The following is a 22,110-nucleotide window of genomic DNA, read 5'->3' as shown; positions in this document are numbered from 1 at the left end:
TTGATCCACGGAATTTGTAATTTGTTGGGGTTAGGGAGGATAACAAGGTCAGGCCTGATGCAATCACATCATCCAGATATGGAAACCGAAACTGTGCGGAGAAGTTTGCATCTGAAGAATCAGCATAGTGCAATCCTGTTTATTATTACAATCGTACCTCGGATGTTGAATGGAAATCCGTTCCGGAAGTTGGGTTGACTTCCAAAACGTTCGGACACCAAGACGCGGCTTCTGATTGGCTGCAGGAAGCTGCAGCCAATTGGATGTTACTTTGGACATTGAGGTTCCAAAGAACGTTCACAAACTGGAACACTCACTTCTGGGTTTGTGGCGTTCAGGAGCCAAAACAGTTTTTCCGGGTCATGTGGCCAGCATGTGTGAACCAGAGCAGTGCATGGAAATGCCGTTTACCTTCCCGCCAGAGCACTACCTATATATCTACTTGCACTTTGACATGCTTTCAGACTGCTAGGTTGGCAGGAGCTGAGACTGAACAACAGGAGCTCACCCCGTCATGGGAATTTGAACCACCGACCTTCCGATTGGCAAGTGGTTTGGACCACAGCGCCACCCGTGTCTCAGGAATAAATTCCATATTATTCAATGCAGCATAGTCCCATAAGTGTTGTGGCTTCAGTGTCCCCCGCCCTGCCCCCCGCAGCCTGGGCAGATAATTCTGTCGTGGAAGATAACATTCCACCCCACCCCCCTAAAAGAGAGAGAGATACTGGTCCCTGCCCCACTGAGCTTACAACCTCGATTTCAACAGTGGGGAAGAGAAGCCAGATGAAATGTTCAGATGTTTGGTGGGTGGGGTGTCCATGCCTATGGAGCTAGTTCAGATTCCTGTCTTTCAGGGGGTTGGACTAGATGACCCATGGGGTCCCCTCCAACTGTACAATTCTTTGGCCTTCCTTGCCCCACTAACCACCCTCATTTGCCTCACAGCCGCCAAGATGGAAGAAGTGCAGTCCCAACCCGGCGTGGCTTTCCTGAATGTGACCTCGAGCTACGTGCCCCACACCAAGGTGGAGTGTCACTACAGCCTGCCGCCTGGCATGAAGCCGTCCGCCAGAGACTGGATTGGGATATTTAAGGTACTTCAGCTGGGCAGTGGGGGGAGGGAAAGTGGGACACACTACAGTGTTAGAAACTCAGATATGCAAGCTAGGCGCCAAATGGCTCCTTAAACCAAGGTTACAGTCACCAAAACAGAAAGTCTAGTTGCCCTTTGGGGGCAAGATGGCTCTAAAGTCTTGTTTTTTCAAATGATGGGCTGACTGATTGAGTCTCAGTTAAACATCTGGCTAATTCAGATGACAAACTTGAGCTAAGTTAAGAGCTTTGAGAACTTAAAGAAGTAAAGGCACTTGATTCAGGGATAGTCCAAATATCTATTGGCCTATTCCGACCTCTTTTTCTTAATGGTGACACGGACCATTCATAACGTAAGAATATTCTTCACAACTGTTAGCAGGACTGTGAGGTGGGGTAAGCTAAGACAAGCCGCAACAATTTTTATTTTATTTTTTGAAATAATTTTGATTTGATTTTACAAGTGTAAAATTATAACAATACAAAATACATATCCATATTTAGAGATTTCTCCAAATCTCTAGACTTCCCACTTTCCTCTCCATGGGTCCTATTGTCAACCTTTTCAACTGCATACTATTTCATAATCTATATTTTATATTTCTCCATTTTATCCGCAATATTTACTACATTACAAGTGTTATTTCAATCCTGCTAATGTTTTCATCTGCTTACATTGGTCTGTCAGGCCAATTGTAATTTCCCCACATTATTTATTAAAGTTTTGGTCATCTTGTTTCCCGAGCTTTCCAGTCAGTTTTGTCATTTCAGCATAATCCAACAGCTTAGTTTGCCATTCTTCTCTGGTGGGGACTTTGTCTTCTTTCCATCCATTTGGACTAGTAACATCCATGCAGCTGTTGTCGCGTACATAAAAAGTCTTTTCTGCTCCCTAGGAATATCAATACCTATAATTCCTAATAGAAAAGTGTCTGGTTTTTTTCAATTCATTATATATCATTTCCCAGAATGCTTTTATTACCTTACAGGTCCACCACACATAGTAAAAGGTGCCTTCCTTTTCTTTACATTTCCAGCTGATATTTGTACTTGTCTTATACATTTTTGCTGACATACAGACTGCAACAGTTGCTCACTGCTCCTGCTCAGGCTTCACAGAAAAAAAGCATTTTTGTTCCAGAAATTCATTCCGATTGTGCAGATAAAATATAACAGATAGAATTCTACAGGATGGTGTATTAGCGTGTGAAAACAGTCCAGATTCAATTATCCCCAGGCATGTACCTCCAGACGGTGGAGGTGTCAGCCATCTTTACTTGGTCACAAGTTGTTGGAAGCCAGGTGTGAAATGTTGCCCAGCACCTGACTAATTTTGAACACAGGACACATACAGTGGTGCTTCGCAAGACGAAATTAATTCGTTCCGCAAGTTTTTTCTTCTTGCGAGTTTTTCGTCTTGCGAAGCACGGTTTCCCATAGGAATGCATTGAAAATCAATCAATGCGTTCCTATGGAAACCGCCTTCAGACCAGGTCCGGGGACAGTCTGTCCCCCGACCTCTTCTGAAGGCTGGGGTGGGGGGACAAGGGCTTTTCTTCCCACACCCAGCATTTTAAAAAACCCCGGGACAGCGGAAGACTCCTCTGCTGTCCGGGGCGATTTTAAAAGCCCCCGGGAAGGCAGGCAGGGGGGAGCAAAGACTTTTGCCCCCCGCCGGACTTCAGAAGAGGTCCAAGTCTTTGCTCCCCCTGCCTGCCTTCAAAAGCCGTCTGGGATAGCGGGAAGCGCTTGCCTGCTATCCCGGACTGCTTTTAAAATGCTGGCGGTGGGGAGCAAAGCCTTTCGGCCCCCGCCGGCCTTCCTGGACCTCTTCTGAAGGCCGGAGGGGGGGGGAAAGGCTTTGCTCCCCACTGCCAGCATTTAAAAGAGGTCCCCGGAGATTTCCCTATGGGCTTTCTTCTTGCGAAGCAAGCCCATAGGGAAATTCGTCTTGCGAAGCAACTCGCAAACGGAAAACCCTTTCGTCTTGCGGGTTTTCCGTCTTGTGAGGCATTCGTCTTTGCGCGCTCTTTAAAGGGAGCGCGGCTCTTGGGGGAGCCTTCATCCCGCTGCCCGGGAGAAGCTGCGCACAGCTATTCCATAAGCCAGAACAGCAAGAGGCTATCCCAGAAGCCAGATCCCTCTTGCTGTTCTGGCTTCTGGGATTCAGAATATTTTTTTTCTTGTTTCCCTCCTCCAAAAACTAGGTGCGTCTTAGGGTCTGGTGCGTCTTATAGAGCGAAAGATACAGTATGTTCTCATTTCCCTCAGCTGTTGCTTTATTGCCTTTATATATGCCACCGTTTTCTCAAAGAAGTTTGAGGCAGCATATCCTGCTCTCCCACACCCCATCCCCACAACAACCCTGCGAGGTGAACTAGCCTGATAGGCTGTCATTGACCCAAGGTCTCCCAGTGAGCTTTATGGCTAGGTAAGGAATTGAACCCTGGCTTCCCGGACCCTTACTCAAAGAGGGCCTTGATTGCACTGTTGATGCATACAATTGCCAATTCTGGTCTGCACAGAGAGCAGAATGAGATGGGAGAGTCCTGAAGGTGGAGTGTGGGCTATACCACTTCAGACTGCCAGTGTCTTGTTTTCACGGTGCTCTTCTGCGTTTTATTTTTATTTATTTGTAAATAGAATGCCAACACAGTAGGAGGTGGATGTTCTCGTTCTCCCGCTTTGAGCCTGCTGTTACAGGATGTTCTATATACAGGGGAGCGTTAAAAATGCCATTTCTTCCCTTCCACCCTGCTCCATGTCTAAGACCCAGCGTCCATCCAGTGCGGTCCTTGGGGGAAGGGGAAGGGAGGAGAGAGAAAAGGAGGAACACAGTCCCTTTGTGAAGCACAGTGGAGGGCTGTTTATGCAGGCGCAGGCTGCGGGTTTCCTTTTCTGTCCAGCTCTCATTAGAAATTGAAATTCAGGGACCCAAGTCAGTATGCTTCCTTTTTTCCTGCCCCCAACAGCACTGGAGAAATGGCTTCCCAACTCAAAGTGAATTTGCAGGGGGGGGCAGGGAAAGCCTGGGATAGATAGATAGATAGATAGATAGATAGATAGATAGATAGATAAACAATTTATTACGGTCAAAGACCAGGTCGCATAACACAATAAAAACAGCGTTCATAAAGATAAAATATACAAACAGAGCAGATTGCAGCAATAGCTCATGAGTTAAAATTGAGATACAGTGGTACCTCAGGTTAAGTACTTAATTCGTTCCAGAGGTCCGTACTTAACCTGAAACTGTTCTTAACCTGAAGCACCATTTTAGCTAATGAGGCCTCCTGCTGCCACGCCGCCGGAACCCGATTTCTGTTCTCATCCTGAAGCAAAGTTCTTAACCTGAAGCACTATTTCTGGGTTAGCGGAGTCTGTAACCTGAAGTACATGTAACCTGAAGTGTATGTAACCTGAGGTACCACTGTATATACATACACCCGTACAACTGAGATTTGGGCTACCATAAAAGTTGACCCTGAGGCTCCCCAAAGGGCGACTTCAGCTTTTCCCTAGTGTTAAGTTGTGGGTTGACATAGCAGACGACACAGCGATTTCTCCAAAGCAGCTCTTTATTTTGTAAGCTGGAACGGAACTAAGCTGAGGAGTTCAGTCACCCTTCTTATATAGAGCTCCAGAACAATGTAACTGTTGCCATTTTCTAAAACTATCCATTCACTGAACGTCACTTTTCGATCCTTCATTTGCATACAAAACTATCCAATCACTGAACGTCACTTTTTGATCCTTCATTTGCATAACTATCTACAGTATCCTCCTGCTGGCCCAGGGTGAGAACTTCAGTACATAACACCTAGTAAGCTATTTTATTCTAGAGGATATCTGTGCCTACAAATCTGGGTGCAGAATCTGGCTACCAGCCAGGTCGTCTTGTGATCTTTGCCCAAGAGGAGAGAATTAAGTTTAGACTTGCCTGAAAGATTGGCGAGCCTCTTCAGCAAAGGATCAAGGGTGTCTCTACGAACCCTCAGCGTAAAAAGGACATCTAAAAAATATATGTTCGGTGCTTCCTCTTTCCCCTAATGGGCAGGCGCAAAGTCTCTGTGCGTACGGGACTCTTCTATAGGAGCCTTCCAGAACCATGAGGGCAAGGACAAGCTTCTAGCAAGAGTGAAAGCCCTTCTTGGGTTTCTGGATGCGAGGAAATAGAGATATATTGCTGGAGCGGCTACATATCTCCTGTTTTCTCTGATTTTATAATCGGGGACCCTTGTACAGTCCTGTTGTCTATCTCCATGATTCTTTGCCTAACCATGGAAGCCCGGGTTTGCTTTGCGACTCAGGACTTGAGAAATTCCTCCTCCATCCTGGAGGTGCCGAACTGTGGTTGTTTAGTCCCGTTGCTGCTGGTGTTAAGGGTGAAATGTAGATGCGTTTGTCACTGAGACAGTTCAGAAATGAGGCAGAAGATTCACAGAAGGTTAGAGCCGGGATGGACCTCTGAGCTCATCTGCTCTGCTGTATCCAAAGAACCTCTGGCTCCTACCTCGTTTTGAGGATGGGGGGGGGGGGACAAAGGGTAGCCCACGCCAGATTCAAAAGTGAATGAGTCTGTAATATTCCCTGAACCTCATCCTGTATAATAATGTGCTGATCTAAGCAACATGCTCTAGGGGAAGCTCTAGGGACATAGGCTACTCTTCCCATTCCCTTTCCCAAGTGGAGTCCTCTTCATATTCCCCCCCCCCAAGTTTTTTTTATTCATTTTATAACACAGCTAAACAACACAAAAGAAAAACAAACAATACAAACAAATTCTTGTCTTATCCTTATTGTTTCTAAACATTGTTAGATGGGCTTCCCCAAGTCCCCCCTATCTGATTTTCATTTTACCTCATCTTTAGCTGTTTACAGTGGTACCTCAGCTTAAGTACTTAATTCGTTTCGGAAGTCTGTTCTTAACCTGAAACTGTTCTTAACCTGAAGCACCACTTTAGCTAATGGGGCCTCCTGCTGCCGCCGGAGCACAATTTCTGTTCTCATCCTGAAGCAAAGTTCTTAACCCGAGGTAATATTTCTGGGTTAGTAGAGTCTGTAACCTGAAGCATATGCAAACCTGAAGCGTATGTAACCCGAGGTATCACTGTACATATATGGTAATTTTTAACCATTTTTTTAATCACACTTACTTTTACCATAAAAATCTTCACATTTTATCACTAGGTGGAGTCCTCTTCAGTGCGTGATTATTATACCTTTGTGTGGTGCACAGTTCCAGATGGAGGAGCTTCTGCAGGAGCCCTTCTTCACTGTAACGTTCAGTTCCAAGGTGGGTGCTAGGAGGTCCGATGGTCCGCAGCAGGTTACTCATGGCTAGAGATGCCCAAAGGTAAAGGTACCCCTGCCCGTACAGGCCAGTCGTGTCCTACTCTGGGGTTGTGCGCCCATCTCACTTAAGAGGCCGGGGGCCAGCGCTGTCCAGAGACACTTCCCGGTCACGTGGCCAGCGTGACGAAGCTGCTCTGGCGAGCCGGCACCAGCGCAGCACACAGAAACGCCATTTACCTTCCCGCTATAAAGCGGTACCTATTTATCTACTTGCACTTAGGGGTGCTTTCAAACTGCTAGGTGGGCAGGAGCTGGGACCGAAAGACGGGAGCTCACTCCGCCGTGGGGATTCGAACCGCCGACCATGCGATCGGCAAGCCCTAGGCACTGAGGTTTTACCCACAGTGCCACCCGCGTCCCAGAGATGCCAAAACAATACTTAAATTGTGCTTTTCTAAAACAAGGTGGGGTGGCGCTGTGGTCTAAACCACAGAGCCTAGGGCTTGCCAATCGGAAGGTCAGCGGTTTGAATCCCCGCGACGAGGTGAACTCCCGTTACTGGGTCCCTGCTCCTGCCAACCTAGCAGTTCGAAAGCACACCAGTGCAAGTAGATAAATAGGTACCGCTGCGGTTTGAAGGTAAATGACGTTTCCGTGCGCTGCTCTGGTTCACCATGCTGGCCGCATGACCCGGAAGCTGTCTGCGGACAAATGCCGGCTCCCTCGGCCTATAGAGTGAGATGAGCGTGCAACCCCAAAGTCATCCGCGACTGGACCTAATGGTCAGGGGTTCCTTTACCTTAACCAAGGCAGAAAGGTGACTCAGGAATCATAGAAGGGGACAGGTGGCGACCACGGGACCCTGCTGCATTTGGTTTGAGCAACATTTTTTGACTTGTCCTTTTTTTCCCCCAAAACCCATGCATAAGTTCAAAAGCATGCACGTATGTGGATGGGAGTCAGCTAATGAATTTCATCAGTGGAAACCCTCCGCAAGAACGACAGCTTGCCCAAGGGGGCTTTCCCCCACTCTCCCCCCCCCCCCATGTGTCCCCTGTCCCCTGAAATTGACTCTTGGAAGAGTTAGGAGAACCCCTGGAATAGCATATGGGGGTGGAGAAGGGGGGGTTCTACCATCTGGCAAGCCAAAATATTTGCCCTGACAAAATGATTGCCTTAGCGTGATGTTGAATTCCTCCCATACTAGGCTTTGCCTTTTTGAAAAAATGGTTCTATCCATAGCCATTCGCTCAGCTGCTGTGACATCACAGAATGCTTGTAAGCATTCTGTCCAATGAAGGAGTGCTACTGGGTTTTTTTTTACTACTACTGTTACACAACTGTTAAATTTATATAAAGTCTCTTTATAAATAAATAAAGAGCAGCTTTGACTGAATGCAGTTTTCATGAAATACAAATACGAGAGGAAGCCAACCAACCTCAAGAGCAGGCATAGGCAAACTCAGCCCTCCAGATGTTTTGGGAATACAGTTCCCATCATCCCTGACCACTGGTCTTGTTAGCTAGGGATGATCGGAGTTGTAGTCCCAAAACATCTGGAGGTCCAATTTTGCCTATGCCTCCTCAAGAGCATGGGTCGACAAACTATGGTCTGCGGTCCGGATCAGGCCCAATTGCCTTATGGATCTGGCCCGCGGACGGTCCGAGAATCGCCGTGTAGATCGCCAGTGCTCGCGTTCTTTCCCTCTCCCTCACACGGCGGCGGCACCTCCCTCCCTCCTCCTGGCTTCTCCCTGCCCTGCCTAGAGGAGGAAGGGGGCTGGGCTTTGTTGGTGCCAGCAGCAGCGCTTGAGCGGCCGCCATTTTAAGCAGCCCCTCTCCGGAGCCTTTTCGCATGCCACTCATCGTCCCTCTGCCATAAACCCCTGCTGCTCGCAAGACACAGGTAAGCAGCCACCAGGGCTCATGGTGCTCTTGCATCATTTATTTTTTTCCAAAATATAGTCCAGCCCCCCACAAGGTCTGAGGGGCAGTGGACCGGCCCCCTGCTGAAAAAGTTTGCTGACCCCTGCTTAAGAGCCTAATTTCTTTCCTTTGCTGCGGTGTCAACCATTTTGCTTTCTTCAGACTGTACGTAACACAGATCAGTAAACAAACCCACTTGTTGTGTTTACAGCCAGCTACCTGCCCAAGCCAGGCCCCCAGCAGTACCAGTTCCGCTATGTGGATCGCCGTGGGGAGGTGCGTGGTCAAAGCTCCCCTTTCCAGTTCAGCGAGCCGCGGCCCATGGATGAGCTCGTCACTCTGGAGGAGGCGAGCGATGACGGTGGGGGCACCGACATGTTGCTGGTGGTTCCCAAGGCCGCCCTGCTGGAGGTAACGTACTCCCAAGCAACACCCTGAATTTCAGAAGCCCCCTGACTGTTCAGCCTGGCGGATCATTTGCCCAACAATGCCCATCATCCCTAGCCCTTGGCTGTACCATTCAATGCTGATGGGAGCTGGGAGCCCAGCAAAATCCACACAGGTTTCCCAACACTAAAATAATGACTTGGCCTTGAAAGCAACATGGTACGGTCTTTCCCAAACTGTACCACATTGGTCTGCAGGAGGGGAATCACATATTTGAATTCTCCCTGTGGAAGCAGTCTTCCTGTAGATGGAAAGCTAATTTGTCTAGTAAAAGACTACGCTAATCTTCTTCTCTCTGGTTTCCATCTAGCAATGGTGTGTGTCTCTTTTAATAAATTTAGAGCACTCACATATCTGCCCCTTCAAGTCTATTTTTCCCATTTCATTTCACTTTTAATTTGTATACCGCCTTTCTACATTACTGTATTCAAGGCGGTTTACAAGCTCTGGAAACAACAAAAGAGACAGCAAAGATCACACACCTAACAACAACCTGATCTGATACAAAAAAAGCCATGATAAAAGCATAACTTTAAAATAAACAGCCTGTATCAAATAAAAGCAATATGCAACAATCCATTAGAATGTAATTGTAAATTGTAAAATGAAATATCGGCAAATAATAATTAAACAGTTTATACTGAACCATTACAGTAATCACTAAAAACAAGTCACAATGCATAAAATACCACAAAACCATACAAAAGAATCAAATTGAGGGGGAAAGGACAGACAGCGTATAAATATATACAGTGGATGCTTGGGTTGCGAACGTGATCTGTGCAGGAGGCACGTTCGCAACCTGCAGCGTTCGCAACCCGCAGTGCTGCGTCTGCTCATGCGTCGGTTGCGATTCGGTGCTTCTGCGCATGCGCGACCGCCGAAACCCGGAAGTAACTTCCAGGTTTTTGGCGTGTCCGTAACGCAAAAAAACGCAACGTGAAGCGTCTGTAACCCAATGTATGACTGTGTGTGTGTGTGTGTGTGTGTGTGTGTGTGTGTCTGTGTATAAAAATCCCTGAGCTTCTCTCTTCCCAGCTCCTTCTGTTGTCCTCAAAGTCATGGTCTAGGAAAGGCTCCAGGGCTGGAGGGTGGAGCAAGGCAGGTGGAAAAAGGCCTTGCCTGACAACCAGCAGAACGTTTCTTTCCGCTCATCAGTTAACAGCCCAGAGGGGCTCTGTCATGCTGTTTCTTCTGAGCCATCTCTCAATTCCAACCCTGTGTGATAGCAACACAGGGATGGTGACTTTAAGGTAGCGGCTTAAGCAAGTCTGCTAAACATGTTCCCTGGCCTCCGATAAGCCTCGCGGGTGTCTCTCCTTATATCCTTCACAGACGCAGTTGGAAGAGAGCCGGCAGGAGCAAGGAGCCCTGCTGCAGGAGTCGTGCCGCCTGAAGGATGAGGTTCAAGAGCTGAGAAGCCGTGTGGCGGAGCTGGAAGCAGTCCTGGGCACACTTCGGGATGAACACACCAAGCTGGCTGCACAGTACAAGGCAAGAGAGGAAGCCCAGCGATCTGGGATTTCTCAATCTCTCCAGGTCCCCAAAGCTACTCAGGGCCAGAGGGGAATTGTGCCCTGTTCTCCTGCCTTGAGGTTCATTTCAAGGCAGGTCAAAGAACCTTCAGCTGAAATTTGCTAAATTTTCAGAAGGGTCTGCCTGTCATAGCCCCTTTGTTAAAGGTAAAGGTAAAGGTACCCCTGCCCGTACGGGCCAGTCTTGACAGACTCTGGGGTTGTGCGCCCATCTCACTTAAGAGGCCAGGGGCCAGCGCTGTCCGGAGACACTTCCGGGTCACGTGGCCAGCGTGACATCGCTGCTCTGGCGAGCCAGAGCCGCACACGGAAACGCCGTTTACCTTCCCGCTGGTAAGCGGTCCCTATTTATCTACTTGCACCCGGGGGTGCTTTCGAACTGCTAGGTTGGCAGGCGCTGGGACCGAGCAGCGGGAGCGCACCCCGCCGCAGGGATTCGAACCGCCGACCTTTCGATCGGCAAGTCCTAGGCGCTGAGGCTTTAACCCACAGCGCCACCTGCGTCCAGCCCCTTTGTTAGACACGGGCAACTCGTGCAATTCATTCCTTCATTCGTTTAAGATTTATGCACTGCCCTTCAAGCACTTTGAACGTTAAAATGTTTTAAATGCCATGAAGTACCTAATACACAAAATAAAAGCATCTGATCTGTGAAAACAACACCAAACTAGTCCAAGTAAAATGAATCAACGGACGTTATAAAGCCTGAAAAAAATGAAAAAGTTATTTGATTTAAAGACATCAGAGTAGTTATTGCTCTTCAGATAGCTGGGGCAGTGGTGTAGCGGGGGGAGGGGGGCACGAGGGACTGTTGTCCAGGTGCAAAATTTCAAAAGAAAAACAAACCACTTTGAGGGTTTTATGTTTAGCAACCAAGTGGTGTAAAAATGTCATGAAATTAATAATAATAATAATAATAATAATAATAATAATAATAATAATAATAAATGGCTGCGTCAGCTGTCCCCTCCCCAGCTTCCCTCTCCCTGCTGGGAACACCCTTCCCCACCACCATGACCAACACTGCCTCAGCCCTGACAGGAACCGCGGGTTAGTAGGTGTAATATTTGCCTTGCCCCGGGAGCCAGCAACCCACGCTACACCACTGATATGATAGATTATGATAGTCTTTTTAAAAAAATAGAAGCTGCCCATCTAGTTCCACTCTGATCCATTCATCTTACCCATTCATCTTGGCATCACTGTCACGCTAGCTCCTGATTCTTTTTCTTCTTGGGGCTGATCCCATCCAGTCAGGGATTCAGAGTGGACAGAATGGTGTCACAATGCCACCTAGCCAGACACCACCTAACCAATCAGCTTTAGTTGCATAGTGATGTCACTGTAGACAAGAAATAGCAAAGAGGAGTAGCAGCAACCTAAAGAAATGAGCAAATAAATAAATGGAAATGTGCTGAGAAGCCACTGAAAAGGGAGGTATAGATTTCAGGGTGTAGAAAAGAAGTAGGAAAAATTTACGTGATGGTCGCCTTGTGCTCAGATACTACCCATGCCTGTAGGCTGTGTTTCCTTCCTTGGAACTACCAGGTTTTCTGCCACACACACATTATCAGAAGTATTGTGTTATGTCTCAAGCATCCACCCAATGCCATGAATGTTGCTCACTCCTCCATCTCCCCATGCTACCAGGAATTATCGAATTCTTTTGCGGAAGTATCCGAGCAGAGAGATACACTAAGCCTCCAAGAAGCTGAGCACATGGCCCGAATCCGAGAGCTGGAGGGTGACATCCAGGCCATGGGTGAGAAGATGCTGCAAAGAGAGACGGAGTTAGACAGGTGAGGGTCATGGCTCAATGTCTGGTGCCATATGGCCTAGTTGCCATGGTACTATAATAATAATAATTTATTATTTATATCCCGCCCATGTGGCTGAGTTTCCCCAGCCACTCTGAGCGGCTCCCAATCAAGTGTTAAAAACAGTACAGCATTAAATATTAAAAACTTCCCTGAACAGGGCTGCCTTCAGATGTCTTCTGAATGTCAGGTAGTTGTTTATCTCCTTGACATCTGATGGGAGGGCGTTCCACAGGGCGGGCGCTACTACCGAGAAGGCCCTCAGAGCTGTACCTCAGCGTCCAGGCTGAACAATGGGGGTGGAGATGCTCCTTCAGGTATCCTGGGCCGAGGCCGTTTAGGGCTTTCAAGGTCAGCACCAACACTGTGAATCGTGCTCGGAAACATACTGGGAGCCAATGCAGATCTCTCAGGACCGGTGTTATGTGGTCCTGGCGGCTGCTCCCAGTCACCAGTCTGGCTGCCGCATTCTGAATTAATTGCAGTTTCCGGGTCACCTTCACCTTAACATGTAATTCCCTAAGCTTACCTGCCCACCATCACAGTGGGCGGCCTCCACTATGGCTTACAAACTGAGCTGAGTCCTTCAGAGGGTGCTAATTCTTTTTTCAGCCTGGTTCATACTCTGGCCCACAAGCTGAGTAGGTCCACTGCTTCTCACCCCACCCTCTCCTTTCTCCTTTTGGGCCCCAGAATGAAAGATACTGTCAAGTCTCTGCTGCGTGAACAGGAGCAGATTCACAACCAGCTCAAAGAGGAGAATGCGGAGAAGGAGCAGTACCAGGTGAGTGCTAAATCTCAGGCGTGTGGGCCAAATGTGGCCCCGGGGCTCTCTGCCTGGCCCTCAGAGCTCCCTCCAGGCCACACCCCTCGCTGGCCCTTGAGTGTTTCTGCCTGGCTAGAATGCATCCTTGCTTCCCTGGACAGAGTGGGGTGCTAGCCTACTACACAAAGGTAAAATTTGTGTCAGTTGTTCTTTGCCTCTGGACCTGCCCACTAGGGCTGGGCGATATATCGAGATATCATCCAAAACCGATTTGAACTCCATATTGATATATTGGTTTCATAGTTTTTGACCTGGCAATATATCGCAAATCAGGATCTGTGTTAGAGGTGACCAACATAACATCCAAAACTGGTTACAAGTCCATATAATGATATTGGTTTCATAATTTTTGATCTGGCAATACATGATCTTTGTGTGTGCTATGCAAAAATCACAACGTGGGAAAACTGTGACGCCAGCCCATGCCTCTACATAGCTCCATCTTTATTTCAGACATTGTAATATATCAGTATATCGTGATGTTAATTGGCGATATATCACAAAGTTGAAAACCAGCTCCATCCTTTTTTCCAGACATTGTTAAAAATGAGACTATTGCGATGTTTAACGAAGTTGGAAACCAAATATCACCCAGCCCTACTGTTCGCGTCTGCATAACTCCATTCTTATTTTAGACAACATGATATATTGGTTTGTTTAGCTGGTGATAAATCACAGTGTTGAAAACTAGATCTCACCAAGCCCTATTGCCGTTGGGATGTTGACCCCAAAAGGCTTCCCAGAAGGGAATGACGTCCTTGAGTAGACCAAATCAGAGAGTAGGAACTCTGAGTCAGTGGAAGAGCAAGTATCGCAGCCTCAACATTGTGACTATGACCTCCTTTCTCCTTCTCAGGTAAAGCTGCAGGCCTCAGAAGAGGAGAGCCGCAGCCTGGCCTCTGATCTTCAGGAAGCGAAGACCCTCCATGGGGAGAAGGTCTCGCAGACTCTGGGGCTGCAGGAGGACATCAGCAAATTGCAGCAGAAGCTGACAGCTGCTAATCGCCGCACTGTAAGTGCCGGACAGCAGAATATTCTGAACCACAGCAAGGCACTCTGTCTCCAAGGCAGTGTTGGGCTTGGGAGACCAGGGCTCAAATCCCCACTCAGACATGAAGCTAGGCTGGGTGACCTTGGGCCAGGGACTGTCTCTCAGCCCAACATATCTCGCTGGGTTGTTGTGAGGATAAATGGAGTGGGAGAGGACCGCATATGTAGCTTTGAGCTCCTTGCAGGAAAAGGCAGGATATGAATGTAACCATGAAATAAAGCAGTGGGCACTCAAATTTTCCCCTCCCACTGCCATTCTAAAGGTAAAGGGACCCCTGACCATTAAATCCAGTCGTGGCCAACTCTGGGGTTGCGGCGCTCATCTAGCTCCTCTAGAATGGGGGTAAAGGGTGGCGCTGTGGGTTAAACCACAGAGCCTTGCTGATCAGAAGGTTGGCAGTTTGAATCCCCGCGACAGGGTGAGCTCCCGTTGCTCGGTCCTAGATCCTGCCCACCTAGCAATTCGAAAGCACGTCAAAGTGCAAGTAGATAAATAGGTACCACTCCGGCAGGAAGTTAAGCGGCATTTCCATGCACTGCTCTGGTTTTGCCAGAAGTGGCTTAGTCCTGCTGGCCACATGACCCGGAAAAACTGTTGAAGGAAGCAATAAGCTTGGCCCCCTGCTCCTTCCAGTCCTATCTCTCTTTGCCCACTTCACCCACCAATGGAAACCAACTGTAAACAGTTCCATTCAACATGAAGTGAGTCCATCTTTGTCAGAAGAGAAGATTCATGGAAAGCCTATTGGAGAACTTCACCTCCCCACTCCATCAAACCCCAATCCACAAACCCACACATTAGTTACACTGGCAGCAGCTCTTGAGGGTTTGAGATGGGATATGATCCAAGCCCTACCTGGAGATTGAATCTGGCACCTTCTGCTTGCAGAGCGAATACTGTTCCACTGAGCTGCCACCCTTCCCAAAAGTAGCATGGAGAATTCTGGGAGGTCATATGGGCTCATCCCTACCCACGCATCCCCTCGTTGCCTCCCTTGTCCCACCCGTGCCCCATCCTGTCTCTTCTCAGGTGCAGATGGAGTCTCTGTGCGAACAGCTGCGCTCCACACAGGACGTTCTGGCTGCCAGCCAGCAGAAAGTGGCTCTCTTGGGGGAAGAGTTGGCCAGCGTGGCCTCCATCCGGGACCGCACCATCTCCGATCTGCACAAGAGCCGCCTGGAGGCAGCCGAGATCAACATCAAGCTGGCTGACATGACTCTCAAGTGGAAAGAGGGCAAAGGGCAGTGGTGGAAGGAGAAGGCCACACTGCTGCAGAGCATGGAGGTTTGTTTGAGCCACCCAGGTCCCCCAGTCGTGCTTAGTAGCTGATGATAAACCCTATCACTTTGGCTTCCCGGGAGGGAGACGAGGGAGGATGAAGGTCAGCGCAGTGCAAACTCACCCTTGAAAGTTCTGAGTTTGTTCCCCGGTGCATTTGCACCATGTTGACATCTCCCTTTTCCATCTCAGTAAGTTGCAACGACACTGGTGATCAGGGGCGCTGCGTCCCATTTTGCCACCTGAGGCAAAGAGGGGAGCTGCCACACCACCCTGCTGCCGCTACCCCCACCTTCCTGCCGCTACCCCACGCCTGCTGAAGCCTCCCTTACCTGGGTTACGCGGTGGCACCTGCAAAGCAGCAGTGACCACGACAGGTTCCAGTGAGATCTCGCAGAGTGCATGAGATCTCGTGAGATTTTGGCGAGAGCCTCAGCCTGTCCCTTGCCAGAGATGGGGGGTCAGGGAAGTATCCTTGGCCCAAGAGCTGCTACCTGCTTCAAGCACGCATTCAGCATTGTCTTCTGTTTTTAGTGGGAAAAGGGGTAAAGTGCCATGGATGAAGTGGAACGTAGCATACACAGATTCAATCATAGAATTGTAGAGTTGGAAGGTACCCCAGGGGTCATCTAGTCCAACCCCCTGCCATGCAGGAATCTCAACTAAAGCATCCATTACAGGTGGCCATCCAACCTCTGCTTTTAAACCTCCAAGGAAGGAGAGTCCACAGCCTCCGTGTCAGGAGCTCGGCCTACACACGAGTAGGACCCTGGTAGAGACACATGCCCGACTGGCATGTTCTCTCCCTCCTGGTCGATCATTCGGGAGCTTCAAAAGCTTTCTTCTGCCTAAACATCACAGCGACCGATGCCAACCGACACCGGCACACTTAGGAATCCGCAGAGTCTGCACAGTTGCGTAACAGACCTCAGCAACTCAGCATTTTGGCTAATCTACTTTATTTACATATAAACACACACGGAGCACTGCAACATGGCTCCCTCTCTCTCTAGCATCAGGCAGCAAAGAGCAAAAGAACAAAGGACAATAGTCCCACTTCATGGAACACAGTAACACAACCATCCTGTCTCCATCACTTCCCACTCTGTGGAGTCAAAACATATACCGTCATGTGAAAGACAAAAATCCCATGACTGCAGTCATGAAGTAGGAATTCTAACAGACTGTTCCCCTGTCGAACAACTCTTACTGTCAGAAGGCTTTTCCTAATGTTTAGTCGGAATCACCTTTCTTGTAGCCTGACACCATTGGTTCGAGTTCTATCCTCCAGAGCAGGAGGAAACAAGCTTATTCCTTCTTCCATGTGACAGTCCTTGAGATATTTGAAGATGGTAGTCAGTCATTCTTTGTACAGGGATTCTGATGGCAGGCCAGTGTTCAGGGTGAAGGTAGGGAATCAGGAAACTCGGCGTTCTGTCTTTTCAAACATGAAATATTTGTTACTTCTTTCCTATAAGGCATACGGAGATGTGAATAAACGTTTCCAAGTATGCTGCACTAGACAATCTGATTTGCAAACTAAAGCTACGTTTTAAATGCAGGGAATGAATGGGAGGGACATTCTGTCATCTCCCGTGTTACTTGTAGAAATCACGTCTTTGAATTTGACTTTGGAACTGTGTGTTTTAAATGTTGGCACGATTTCCCCTCCAATTTGTGGATTCCATACACGCTCCAAAATGATTCCAAAACTAATGCATGATTAGTTTGCTGCGTTGAGGGATGGGCATAGGGTGGGGAGGAGTCCCATCCAGCCCCTCCCCACCCATTCAGTGCAACCCTGTGGTCTCGGCAGGCAGAGAAGGACAAGATCCTGAAGCTGAGCGCCGAAGTGCTGCGCCTGGAGAAGAGCCTGCAAGAAGAGCGGGCACAGCGCCAGGTGTTGCGTTTGGAGTTGGCACAGGAACGTGACTCCAGTCTGGTAAATTGGGGCCCTGAGGGAGTTGGGGGGGTCCCCATTGCCCTGGGCAGGAGAAAAATAATAATCCCTTTCAGTTCTGATGGTTTCATTATACAGCAACTAACACCCGCCAGTAGAAACTACTTGCCCTTGTTTATTGTTAGTGTCACCAACTCAGGTCCATTAATTTCCGTGTGTGTTTTCTGAGTCAAGGTTGGTTCAATACCACGCAGTGTCCTTACCAATTTGCAAAGCCCGCATCAGATACATTATACAGTGGTACCTTGGGTTACAGACGCTTCAGGTTACAGACGCTTCAGGTGACAGACTCCACTAACCCAGAAATAGTATCTCGGGTTAAGAACTCAGGATGAGAACAGATACCGCGCGGCAGCAGGAGGCCCCATTAGCTAAAGTGGTACCTCAGGTTAAGAATGGTTTCAGGTTAAGAACGGACCTCCGAAATGAATTACAGTGGTACCTCGGGTTAAGAACTTAATTCGTTCTGGAGGTCCGTTCTTAACCTGAAAATGTCCTTAACCTGAGGTACCACTTTAGCTAATGGGGCCTCCCGCTGCCGCCGGAGCACAATTTCTGTCCTCATCCTGAAGCAAAGTTCTTAACCCGAGGTACTATTTCTGGGTTAGTGGAGTCTGTAACCTGAAGCGTATGTAACCTGAAGTGTTTGTAACCCGAGGTACCACTGTAAGTTCTGAACCTGAGGTACCACTGTACTCTTTTGGGAAGCTTTTCTTGCCTTCCCCTTTAGGGGTTTTTGAATTTTAAAACAAAACAAAAAACCATTGTACTTCTACAAGCCTTGGGGTCCCCATCACCCAGGTTTGCTGGCGCCTCCCTCTTTTATGTGGATGCTGTTGTTTTGGCTCCAAAGGGATTGACACTCGCTCCCGAACATTTGAAATCGAAGGAAAGAGGGTCAGATCCCAACAGGAGGAACGTAACAGCAGGTATTTAGGGGGCATTTGTTGGAGAGGGGTGAGGTCTGGCTCATAGTTGAAAACAGCCGAAGCCTTAGGGATGCGTAAAACTCTGCAGATTGGATATTTGGCTCCACAGCCAGTTCCCTGGCTCACCACCTGCCCTGCCCTGCATCCCACCCATTGCCTTAATATTCTGGGATGTGCAGGCAGATGAAGATGATGGACTTTATGGAGCTGGCTGATCTCACTGGGAGAATCCGCGACCAGAAAGAAGATGAATATCAAGAAGACTGGAAGAAATTTAAAGATTATTTGAAGAAATATTGCAACATTAAAGATTCGTAATTACTTGAAAAAACAAAATAGGCCTAGGATTAAATTAGGATTAAATAAATAAATGAGAAATAGAACAATAAGAAAAGTTAAGAAATTTGATTATAACTGATATAATGATATTGCAAAACTGCTACATTCAATTCAGATGGAAGAGATTAGAGGAAGTCAAGTAATATGTTTATGAAGTTGGAAGCTTAACTAACTAATCAAGTTTTATTGTATTTGTGTATGTGGCTGTATTCTTGGTTATTATTTGCTAGGTTTGTATTATTTCACTTTTTTCTTTTACTATTATTTTTCTTATTTTTGTTTTATTGAAGTAATGTGTTTGTATGAAATTCAATAAATATTATTGGGGGGGGGTGGAATAATATTCTGGAATGTGCAAACTCTCGCTTTTGCCCCATCAGGTGCAGGTCTCTGAGAGCCGCCGGGAGCTGCGGGAGCTGAGAGCTGCACTGCAGGTTGCCCAGAAGGAGAAAGAGCAGCTCCAAGCCGAAAAGCAGGTTGGTGAGAGGCCGTCTCGGAAAGCTTGCAGAAGAGGTGCAAAAGGGGAGAGCAACCAGGAAGCACAAGTTTGAGAAAGAGGGGAAAGGCGTCCTAGGTTATATCGGTTGCTAGGTTGCACGACATCGTGGCCCCCTTCTGCGTGAGGGTTTACGCTTGCACAGGGGAACTCCTTGCCCTCGCACCCCCCCTAAATCATAGAATCATAGAACAGAATCATAGAGTTGGAAGAGACCACGAGGGCCATCGAGTCCAACCCCCTGCAAAGCAGGAAACACCATCAGAGCACTCCTGAAATATGGTTGTCAAGCCTCTGCTTAAAGACCTCCAAAGAAGGAGACTCCACCACACTCCTTGGCAGCAAATTCCACTGTCGAACATCTCTTACTGTCAGGAAGCTCTTCCTAATGTTTAGGTGGAATCTTCTTTCTTGTAGTTTGGAACCATTGCTCCGTGTCCACTTCTCTGTTCTAGGGGTTGCCCTTGCAGCCCCTTTTGGGAAGGGTATGGCATTAGTGTGGGGGGAGGAGAGGGGAAAGTCCCATTGTGCAAGCAGATATGCTTGCGCTGACGGGTCACATTCGCTGGATGCTGCCCACAGCCCATGGCTAGAACTTGAACACAGAACTTGATTTGGGGACATGTCTGTATCCAGGGCAGCTGTTTACCAGCTCCATCTGGTACGCAGGCTGAGACCCTACCTGCCTGCGGACTGTCTCGCCAGAGTGGTGCATGCTCTGGTTATCTCCCGCTTAGAATACTGCAATGCACTCTACATGGGGCTACCTTTGAAGGTGACCCGGAAACTACAACTAATCCAGAATGCGGCAGCTAGACTGGTGACTGGGAGCGGCCGCCGAGACCACATAACACCGGTCTTGAAAGACCTACACTGACTCCCAGTACGTTTCCGAGCACAATTCAAAGTGTTGGTGCTGACCTTTAAAGCTCAAATAGCCTCGGTCCAGTATACCTGAAGGAGCATCTCCACCTCCATCGTTCTGCCCAGACAGTGAGGTCCAGCGTCGAGGGCCTTCTGGTGGTTCCCTCGCTGTGAGAAGCCAAGTTACAGGGAACCAGGCAGAGGACCTTCTTGGTAGTGGCACCCGCCCTGTGGAACGCCCTCCCACCAGATGTCAAAGAGAACAACAACTACCAAACTTTTAGAAGACATCTGAAGGCAGCCCTGTTTAGGGAAGCTTTTAATGTTTAATAGGTTATTGTATTTTAGTGTTATGTTGGAAGCCGCCCAGAGTGGCTGGGGAAACCCAGCCAGATGGGCGGGGTATAAATAATCAATTATTAATAATATTATGATGATGTGGAATAAGGTTCCTTCATTTTGTTTCCATCTCCCAACACATATTGCTGTTATTGTCATCCAAGTTAGCAAAAATAAATAAAAAGAACAGCAATATGTGTTGGAGATGTAAACAAAACGAAGGAACCTTATTCCACATGTGGTGGACATGTCCCTTAATAAATTTTTGAGACATGATCTATGAGGAACTAAAAAGAATACTAAAACACACATTTTTAAAGAAACCTGAAGCTTTCCTATTAGGAATTCTAACAATTAGCATCCCAAATGAAAATAAAAGAGTGTTTCTTCATGCGACAACAGCAGCCAGAATGCTAATAGGAAATAGTGGAACAGTGAGTTAAAAGCAACAAAAGACGAGTGGCAATTAAAGTTATGCGAGTACCTCAAACTAGCCAAAATGACAGAATTAATAAAAGATCACTCAGGTGACAAGGTAAAAAAGGAATGGGATTGCTTTAAAAACTACCTGACAAAATATGGTTCCAAAAGCAATATTTGGTTGTGCTTAGATTAATTTCATAGATATAATAGGAAAAACTGGTTTTAATACACGAATACAGAATATTTGTCACTTAAGAGAAGTGTTGAAGCCGCAAAGAGGTAGAGGGAAGTCAACTAATATAGCAGGGATTCAAACTAGTTTTCTGGAACAGAAAGAAAGTGACTGTAAAGACAGAATGAAAAGAAGGATTTAAAATGTATTTCTTTCTGAGAACCTGTAGAACATTCAAATTAGTGTTTGCATCTTTTGAACAATTTTGTTCTTGACTAATTCTTTTTCATTTTTTATTATGTATCAATTTTCTTTCCCCCTCCTTTTTTGTTTTTTTATTTTTATTTTCTTTCTATATTTTTTCTTTTCTTTTGTATTTTTTGCTTTTACTTTTTGGATATCTGGATGTAATGCTTAATTTATGCTTTCTCTGTAATTTTTAAAAAATGCAATAATAATAATAATAATAACAACAACAACAACAACAACAATAAAGTAGAACTTGAACCTAGAATGTGGGAGGTGTATGGGAAGGGTCTTTAACAGAAGGTGGGTGGAGTGACACCTCCTACTCGGTTTCTTTCTGGAAGTTGGTGCTGACCTTTTCCCGATTCCCTGCCCCTCAGGAGCTGCTGGTATACATACGACGCCTTGAAGAGCGTCTGGAGAAAGTGGCTGACGAGAAATGGAGTGAATCTATTCTCTGCGATGAAGAGGAGGCAGCGCCAGAGACTCCTGGTCAGTCTCCCACCCACGCCACCCTGCCTCGCTTTGCATGCCCAGTTATACGTACCAATCCCCATCTCCACTCAGTGTCGTGGCAAAAAAAAAAAAGTATTTAATTTTCTTTTTACAACTTGAAAGCTCTTTAGATCCTAGAAACCCAAACATCTATTAGCTCAGCATTCCCGAGTGCCAAACCACCACCGCCCTGCCCCCAAATCCCAAGGGCCTAAGTAGGGGCCCCAGACTCTAAGCTTTTCTCCTTATTTTTTTAAGGAAATCTCTAGCCCCCCTAGAAATGAAGTAGAACATGTGGATACCCTTCTAAGCAGTTTCTATGAAATGAATAAGCTTGGCTGCTCCTGCCGATTGGTTTATTTAGCCAATAATGAAGCCACAGCTATGATTGATGAATAAATTGTTTGGCCACCAGCCAGTAGGAATCTCCAGGGTCCTAAAGAGCTGGTGTTTTCCCCTCCCATTTAATGCACTTTTGCTGCTTCTCTCTTAATTTTAAGAAAGAAATTCAACAAGTTAAGCCTTTTCTCATATGGAAGTACAATTACGGAAAAGGCTTCTCTAATTTTGTGTTATG

The 22,110-nt window shown here is 47.2% G+C and overlaps 1 protein-coding gene across 3 annotated transcripts in view; it reads left to right on the top strand.

Annotated features, from left to right (window-relative positions):
* The window catches only part of CALCOCO1 (calcium binding and coiled-coil domain 1), a 35,873-nt gene that overhangs the window by 8,383 nt on the left and 5,380 nt on the right, over positions 1–22,110 (top strand). For all 3 annotated transcript variants that reach the window (XM_083728875.1, XM_083728874.1, XM_083728876.1), the window contains exons 2-12: positions 949–1,097; positions 6,286–6,391; positions 8,528–8,727; positions 10,099–10,257; positions 11,949–12,097; positions 12,809–12,899; positions 13,798–13,953; positions 15,022–15,276; positions 17,087–17,212; positions 18,879–18,974; positions 21,419–21,530. In XM_083728875.1, the coding sequence (XP_083585001.1) occupies positions 957–1,097; positions 6,286–6,391; positions 8,528–8,727; positions 10,099–10,257; positions 11,949–12,097; positions 12,809–12,899; positions 13,798–13,953; positions 15,022–15,276; positions 17,087–17,212; positions 18,879–18,974; positions 21,419–21,530 (1,591 nt within the window). In that variant the 5' untranslated portion in view covers positions 949–956. The remainder of the gene's footprint in view (positions 1–948; positions 1,098–6,285; positions 6,392–8,527; positions 8,728–10,098; positions 10,258–11,948; positions 12,098–12,808; positions 12,900–13,797; positions 13,954–15,021; positions 15,277–17,086; positions 17,213–18,878; positions 18,975–21,418; positions 21,531–22,110) is intronic.

Source organism: Podarcis gaigeae (genome assembly GCF_964106915.1).
Source record: "Podarcis gaigeae genome assembly, chromosome: 2".
In the NCBI taxonomy this organism is placed as follows: Eukaryota; Metazoa; Chordata; class Lepidosauria; order Squamata; family Lacertidae; genus Podarcis; species Podarcis gaigeae.
Note: the sequence above shows the minus strand (reverse complement) of the source record. Positions and strands in the feature narration are given on the sequence as shown.